At 48.8% G+C, this 8,642-nt stretch overlaps 1 protein-coding gene across 1 annotated transcript in view; it reads left to right on the top strand.

Moving 5' to 3' along the window:
• Positions 1-5,778: 5,778 nt before the first annotated feature.
• APOBEC2 (apolipoprotein B mRNA editing enzyme catalytic subunit 2) overlaps positions 5,779-8,642 on the top strand; it is a 15,163-nt gene continuing 12,299 nt past the window's right edge. Inside the window, 3 exon segments of the mRNA XM_034069844.1 lie at positions 5,779-5,874; positions 7,380-7,586; positions 7,890-8,028. Of these exon segments, the coding sequence (XP_033925735.1) occupies positions 7,414-7,586; positions 7,890-8,028 (312 nt within the window). The 5' untranslated portion in view covers positions 5,779-5,874; positions 7,380-7,413.

The raw sequence follows: 8,642 nt of genomic DNA, 5'->3' as shown, positions 1-8,642 counted from the left end.
TGCTTTGAGAGCAGCTCACAGCAAACACTCCCCTGCACCAGCGTTCCTTTCCACCCTGTGCATGCTCAGCCAGAGATGCTGAGTCTTCTCCAGTTCGTTCCTTATTCCCAGCTCTCCCCGACTTGCCCTGAACAATCTCCATGAGTTGTGGTGGGCAAGGTCAAGAGAAGACACCCCCAAAAGTGTGTCTATCCATTCACCCACAGGGTGAGATGAGCTGGTTCCAGCACACACGACTCTGCTGGCTCTGCTTCCCTGCTCATACTGCTTTCTGGACCAAAGCTGGAGCCTGTCCAAATATCAAGAGCTCTGGCAAAGCGATTTCATGTCTGCACTCAATATAGCATTTGGACATACCCTTATCCTCAGATGGCTGTGGGGAATACTGCAGTAATTCAATGCCCTTGGCTGGAGCTCTGTTGTAAAGGAGGAACCTCTTGTATTAAAGTCAGAAGACCTGATTCAGCACAATGCAAGTGATAAATCCTGTTTTCTGCTTACACTGGTCCATGGAGGAGACCAAACCATAACTCTGTCTTTATATGAGTTGTATTTCTAACTCAGAGCTCCCTCTCTGAAGAAGAGCCCCCACATTTGTTTGAACCCTGTCTCTGCCCATCAGCTTGGTCACCGACACAACCAAGAGAAGTGCCTTGGCATTTACCATGTGCTGATGGTGCTCACCTATGGGATTTACATCCTAACTTGGGCTGGTTCTACTTTTACTCTGAAATCTGAAGCGGGATGGGGTCTACATGGCTCAGGTGAGAGCTCTCTGGGAGCAGCACAAGGTGTTTCACAGGCCTCTTTTCCTTGCAGCCCTGCAAACAGCTGGACAATGACAATGCTGGAGGCGACCACGGCTCAGCTGCATTGCCTTAAGACCAGAGCAATCCAACCACCAAGGCACCAAGCAGCAGGGTTTTGCCAAGGCAGGAGGGTATCTTGCTAAGCAGTGAGTCAGTTTTAGCAGCTGGCACATGTGAGGGAAAGGCAGACCCACAAACACTGGCACTTTATGGCTTGTTCAGCCTTCAGAGCAATTCATAGATGCTCATTTTATTCTCCAGCAGTGTCATTCCTGCTGCATCACCACCTTTGCAGATGTTGCCAGGGGAAAATGCAGCCGAGCATCATCCCCAGCAGAAGTGTGGTGCTCCATCCCTTCTGGACCATGGCTGGATGGAGAGCACACTCCTGCAGGAGCCCCTGCTGTGGCAAGGCTGCGTGACCATCATTGCCAAGGGGGCTGCAAGAAGCACATTCACGTTCCTCACACATCTCTCCATCTGGGGAAGAACACAGCAAAAGGACAGGCTTGTGATGACTCACACCCACCAGACTGGGGTTCTAAATCAGAATAACACCAAGGTTAGAGCCGTTAACACAAGGAAAAGCTGCACACTTCAGAGCAAAGAAATGAAAATGCCCACATTTGTTACATCTTCCAACTGTTGTGGTTTCTCTTCCTTTAATAAAACCTTGGCTCTCTGTAGTATCTTTACCTTGGCTTAGAACTCCCTGTGCTCCCTGGGTTCTTTCACCTTTTCACTTCCTATTTCTGTTAAGGCTGAAGAAGCGCACATGAAAAACATGGTTTTTCTCTTCACAAACCCTACTCAAAGCACAGTTTTGATGCATTTTGACAGACTCACGATTCTCAGCAGAAGTATTTAGACTAAAACGAATCAGTGACTGAAGCTTTCCCTCCTGGAAGAAAAAGGACATCTCCATTAAAAGAACAACAAACACCCTATCATGTAAGTTTGTCGGCCAATCTGATCTTGGGCTGAACTGCACAGGCAGGTTTAGATGCAGTGGTGCTTCCCAGGTCTCATGGAAGCCTTGAATTGCTAAATCACGGTGGAAATCTCCTTCCATGGAAAAGCCAAGATGCTCGTCCCTTTCTTCTTCATCATCACCATCAGCAAAACCCTACAGGCTGCCTAATGCCTTCCCTAATTCCTGGACAAAGCTTGTTTCATGCTTCCTGAACCCCGGGCAAGCCAAGGAAGAGCCCTTGGGAAGGCCCCTGATGTCCTCTGGCTGCCAGCATTAGCAGGAGGGAAGGGATAGAGGAAAACCCTCAGGAGGCCAGGAAGGATTACACTATCCCACTCCAGGAACAAGAGGCATCCGGTCTAATAGAGTTCACCATTCACTGCCTGTTGCTGGTGCTTGTCTTCACTTCCCCAGTTCACTCTGAACCACCCTGCTGCAAAGGCTGGAAGTCTGCACCAGGCTAATTTAGGACACATCAGCACATGAAAGTGAACTTGATTTAAGTGAGAGCATCACTTGAAACTGCATTACCTTTTCTCAATTAACTCTGCGTGTAGGAAAGACCTTGGAATGCATTTTAAGCTGCTATATTAAAGCATTTTAAAGTCCTTTGTGACCATTATTATTCTGGCTCACTTTAAACCTTATGCCCCAGTCTGACATTAATACAAGGGTTGCGATCATGCAAGTGCACAACCAAGCAGATGAGTTGTGATAACATTTAACCCACTGCAATGCAAGGCTCTGCCAGTGGCTTTGTGGCATTTCTGCAGCTTTCTTTTCCCGAGGCAAGAGCTGAGTCCTCTGGGACAAAGCTGCATCCGTCTGCACATCCCCAGGTACAGCATCGTGCCCATGCACACGGGCACATGGGCAGCAGTTACGTGCTCTGACTGATGTGATCGCTATGTGCAGGTCAACAGCACGACCAAGTCCTCCAGCCAAGCAGGAATTACTGGTCACAGGAGTTGAAGGCCAAGTATGCAACATCACATGAGAGCTGGGCTGGGTCTGTGTGTGGTTCATTAAAGCAGCTCAGCTTAAGCAGTAACTCGTTAAGCCACATAACTTAATTGCTTGCAATCGTCTGCCTATCCCCACACTAAGATCCTCCTCAGAGGAAAGGATGCGTTGAGCTGCGTCCGTTACAATTCCTTCTCTTGGCTGCTGAGGTGCAGCTTCTGTGTGCTGATAAGGCCAAGCCATTCCCTCCCGGTTATCAGAGGCAGGCAGCTCTGCACACCAGCCCTGCTGACAAACAAGCAGCACTGGGAGAAGCCCCAGTGTCCAAAACGTACCTCGAAACTCAGCCTGAGCCTTCAGCTTCCAGCCGGCCACAGACACATCCCTTGGGATGCAGATCCAGCGGGAGCAGGGTGTGCCTGTGTCCTCCCTGTGCTACAGGGGAATCAAAGGCTGAGCCCTCATAAGTTAAGGAGTTTTTCCTGCTGTTTGTCTCATGGCAGAGCTTGCTTCTGGGATTCATCATCACCAGGGAGGACCAAGAAAGGATGCTGCGCCATGCAGAAGCACCAGCACCTGCACATCCAGACACAGCAGCACCCACACTGCTCCAGAACACACCCAAAATTGGGCTTCAATCCCCCAGATGTGTTTCTAAATTCCCTCTAGTGGAAAGAGGTGGAAATTGAAGCTGCAAAGTTCCTGCTCAACGAGTGCTCCATATCCAAGCTGTGAGGGGCTGTGGGCTCTTGTGCTGGCCGGTGCACCAGATACATAGGGGGAAACCAGCTGGAGACTCCAGCATCACATTCCATTACCTGGAATTTGATTTCAATGTAACTGAAAACTTTAAAACCCAGGCTTTTATTCATTAGGAAAAAAATGAACACTGATAACATTCATTTATGATGAAAAGCTTGAAACAACCAGGCTTTTCAGAGCCAAAAATGTGGTGTTTACTCTGCAGGTCTGAGCTTGCTCATAAGATAGAGACTGTCACAAGGGTTCCTCCCCAGCCAACACCAGGCCATTGGGCTGCCCACCCTGCTCCTGTTCTCCTCCCATTCCCATTCCACCATGGGCAGCCAAACTGGACCCTGTTACCCCTGTTTGGCAAATCAGAGCAGCCCCACTGGCTGCCGAGGAGCCCTACAGATGTATGGCAGGAGCTTGGACCCCGCACCTCTATTTCCAAAAACTAGGGCGCAAGATTGAAATATGTAGGTTTTCAATATGTATTCAGGTTAACAGGGCCTTTAATCTTGCCAAGGCTGAGACCTTTGGGAACACGTGCAAAAGTTGCTAAGGCAAGGAAAACAAACACAGTTGTGTAACTCGGTCCTCCCAGTCTTCCCTCATGAAAACACAGTGCAGGGATGCACTGGGCCTGGAAACCCGGCAGTGAGGTAGTTTAAAACAGAAGCACACCAAGATGTAGTTTAGAAATGATTTTATTTAAGAGGCAGCATTACCTATCCTGCGTTACTGCCAGAACGATTCAGGACCAGAAGGACTGAGACATGACCCTGGTGTGGTCCCAAACAGAACATACCTGGCCATGGCACTGGTGTGTCTCTTGTGCACATGCAAACATTGGATCCCAGCACTGACCCTGCTTAGTGCCACAAAGACTTAGTGCTCCAACCTGATGCTCATCTTTCCACGCTCCCTCTCGGTCCAGGCACCAGCCTGCTGTGATCCACTTAGGGCAAATCTCTCAGGTATCTATCCCATTTTAACATGCACTTCACTTACCCCTTTCTTCCCTGAGTAGGACTGACAAAGGACTCTTAGGCCTGTAAAGTCCCCCTATTTCTTCTCTACATTTGCCATTCCCCAGCCTCACAAATTTACTGAGCTCAATGTGATTGGACCCTAGTTTTTAATTCTCAGATATTAGACTCTCCCAAAATAGCTGGGAATACAGGTGCTATATGCCAAGAAGACCGGTTTGTGCTCAAGAGAAAGGAAGTACCCACCAGCTAAAAGCTGTCAACCTGCACTCTTCCTAACCAAGCTGCCAAGCCTGGTAAAGGCAACACTATGCAGGTAGCTGCATGGGACACACTACAGCAGGCAAGCAACTGACTGCAATGGAAAGATTCAGTCATACAGAGCAGCTGCATCGTTGCATGCCAGAAGTTTCCATCACAAACAGCAGCAGGCTCTAAGAGCATGCAGGGTGGCTGTATGTTGATCCATGTGTGCAGTTCCAAAGGGCAGTTACATGGCCCGGGCTCACCTCTGCAGTAGCTGTGGTTGATTTGTGTACTGCAAACCTGTCCTTCACACTGGTTTGGCTTGGTTTCTCCTCCCACAAGGAGAATAATTTCCTTCCTAGAGCCCAATAAACCAAAAGGTCTCATGGTTCTGTGCTAAACAGCAATGCTGCATTCTGCTAGGAACCAGCATTCTGCCTCTGGCCGTGAAATTCAGGTAATGACCCATAACTGAAGTAAATGAGTGTTTCATTCCCATCCCTTGCAGACAGCTTACTAATGGAAAATTGATTTCTAGCTTTTTCTTTCATTAACACGAGTGTATAACGTCTTTATTTGGGATTCAAGTGGTTTCCCAGTGACTTGTAGCCAAAAAGGCGTGGGTATGGACAGAACCTGACCGCACCTGGTTAATCCATGCTGTGCACCAGCAGGCAGGGACAGCCTCCATGGATGGACCTCAGGTGGGGACCAGCAGAGCTTGCATGTATGTGACATGCACAGAAGTTCTGCTCGTATGGGACCTGATTCCATAGGCACAGTGTATCCGCACACACCATGTCATTTGTAGGTGACATCCTGCATGCCCAGGCACCTACAAGGGTGCTCCTCTGTCCCTGCAGCCAAGCCACGAGCCCCACATGTCCCATCCCAGCAGTGTCTGGGTGCAAAAGGTCCTGCCCCACCAGGGCTGCTCAATCACCCTTAGGTCCATGTTGATTCTTGCCAATGGGCTCTTGTGTAATCTGATTGAGCTGCACCACACACACACACACACACACACAAACACAACCTGTCCTGCTGTTGGGTAAAAGTCAGCCACAGTTTCTTCACTGGGCATCAGCGCAGACACTGGCCTTGGATGTGCAACCCTCTGTCTGTGCAAGGGGAAGAAAGGCAGGAAGGCACGGTAAGGGTTTTCCAGCTCCCACCCCATTAGGTTACAGGGAGGCAAAATGAGGGTTTATAAGTGTTATTTCCAACCCTTCTGCAGCCTCTCGGGTCAGGCTGGCAACTGCAAGGGAGTTGGGAGGAGGAAACCAGCCACTTTCCATTTTACTCTCCTGAAGTGCATAGAGAAGCAGAATTCAGCTGGAGCTGTTTTACAGTTTAAAAGCAGGACTAACAACTATTATTTTTCTCAGCATTGGGTTGGATTTTTTGGTCCCTCAACACTTGAATAGCACCATACAGTGTCTGGTAAAGGAATTTTTAGTTAGAGATGGTGTTGGGGTATTTGTTCCTTACTGATGTGTAATTGGCTTGTACTGCTGTTGGGTGTTTTTAAAGACAGCGCTTTGTAGCAGATGATAATAATAATGGCATCGGAGATAGCAGAGTGTTAATGTGAATTAAAATAGCAGAGATGCTTGTGCAGATCAGCCCCTATACTGGTCGTCCCATCTCTGAACCATCAGTGCTGGGGACACTTCCCTGGGCAAAGGGTTTTCTGTGCCTGCTCCTCTTCTTGCACTGCTAAATCCCAGCCTTTCCTTTGCTCAGGTGGCATTTTGCACTTCGCGACAGCACAGAAACTGTCTGGGTCTGGGAGATCCTGTGTGTTACCCCCATGAATGCTAATTTGGGTTGCATTCTCTAATGGATCAAAAGGGAAGATGACTATAGAGACCAGATGGAGGAGGACAGGAGCCTGGCAGGTTTGGAACCCTGCAGAGAATAATGGCAGGGGAAGAGATGGGACAGAGAATGAAACGCTTATCACAGCTGCCTTGTGTGGGAGCATAATGTCATTATTGCAGTAAATGTTCCTTCCTTTTACGCAAGAGGAAAACGAGTAAATGACAAAACTACTTTTGTGCCTCAGCTCACCTGCTTCAGAGGCAAAACCCCCTCTCTGCTGCCAGGGTTGCAGAGAGGAGTAAGCAAGGTCCATTGAGCTGTAAGGATGTTGGCTTATTATAGACTTTAAAGTATAAACCCATGGTGAAAACGAGATGAAGTCAGAAGGGATGGGGTTTTCTGTGTGTGATCTGGCTGGATTTTCCCATTGAGAATACACACAGCTCTGCTGAGATGAGCACACGTTAAAGTTCGTGTGCTGTCTGACTTAGGAGGGATGATGGCAGGATCTGCTCTCTTGTCTTCTAAGTATATAACGATCATAGCTGAGCCCTCTCACATGGATATTGCCCTGAAATAGCAGGGGGAAGCCACTTTGCTGGGCAGATCAAGGAGAAAAATGTAACCATGGCAGAAATAATGACCCTGTTTCAGAGATGAGAAGATGGGCAGAGGGCAGCCAGCAGCAGAGCTGAATGCAGCATTAAATACCTACTGTCTGCTCAGAGACTGAAGTGGGATATGGACAGTTAGAGAAAAAGCTGGGGAAAAAAAATCAAAGTAGGGGGAAACATCCTTTTAAAGTGATAATCAATGATTGCTTTTAACTTACAGCAGGTAAAAGGCTACTTCAGGCCACCAAGGAAGGATGTGGGCTTATACTGTTGGCTTTACTGTCCTGCCTCACGTTGGAGGTTTCCTTGGCTGGTTCATGAGTCAAAAATACATACCAGTTTGGTATGAGAAACTGAAAAAGCCTTCCTGGTGTCCTCCCCTGAAAATACTGCCTGTTACTTGGACCGTCCTGTACACTGGCATGGGGTAAGTGCTGCGATCTGCTCCCTCTCCCATCCTGCTCTTGGTGACACACAGAAGCCAAATTCTGGGCTGGGTACCACAGGCAATGCTTATGTGCAGGGACAAAGCCCTTACTTGGCTTCGTAAACAGCTACTAAAGACAGTGCTGCCCTGGGGAGGGCATAAGAGCCAGGCAGGTACAAGCAAGAGAGGGCCACGTGTGAACACCACTGTCCTGCACATCCCTTCTGCTAAACAACCTCAAAGACTCGGTCTGTATTAGGGATTTCCTCACTGCAAACCTCTAATGTGTTCCTCTGTTCACAGCTACGCCTCCTACCTCATATGGAATGACCTGGGTGGCTGCAACAGCAAAGCGGTCCTCCCGCTTGGCCTCTATGGGGCTCAGCTGGTCTTGTGCTGGACTTGGCCTCACATATTCTTTAGGGCACATAACCTGAAGATGGTAACGTATGGGTCACCCATTGGAGGCTTGGCTGCTGGGGTCCCTGCCACAGGGCTGTGGGAGGGTTTTTTAACCACTTGTAAAGAAAGCCATAAGAAGAGCTTTTGCCCAGATGTGGTTCACACTGCACCTGGCTCTAGACAATGGTATCAGCCCCTTCCACCCCTCGCCCTGCTCATGCAGATAGCCCATCCAGCCAGGCACAGGGAGCAGTCAGCAGCCCCTAGTTAAGGATTCGGGGTGAGTGATAAGTCCTGCAGGGAGTCCCACCCTGCCCCAGCATCCCTGGGGTGTATTAGCAGTGAGCAGCTTATCGAGCAAACACAATGTGCTGTGCACTGCAGAGTCTATAGCAGGATGTGCACAAAGGTGAGGCACAGTTATGCCCAAAAAGCACTCACCTCAGGAGCCAAGGCCCAGGGGTGACAGAGGCACAGCATGGGATTTGTGTTTCCATCTGAAATTTGTCACCCTGTGGATGTAAAGTACAATTGGAAAGTTTGTTCAGTGATAACAGCCATTATTATTAACATAAGTAAGGATGTGTCTGGTGTGTCTGGTGAGCAATACCAGCAGGAGGGACACTGATCATCATTAACAGTCTATTAATTCAC

The sequence above is a fragment of the Melopsittacus undulatus genome, chromosome 16 (assembly GCF_012275295.1).
Source record: "Melopsittacus undulatus isolate bMelUnd1 chromosome 16, bMelUnd1.mat.Z, whole genome shotgun sequence".
Lineage (NCBI taxonomy): Eukaryota > Metazoa > Chordata > Aves > Psittaciformes > Psittaculidae > Melopsittacus > Melopsittacus undulatus.
The sequence above is the reverse complement of the archived record's forward strand: the minus strand, read 5'-3'. Positions and strand labels throughout refer to the sequence as shown.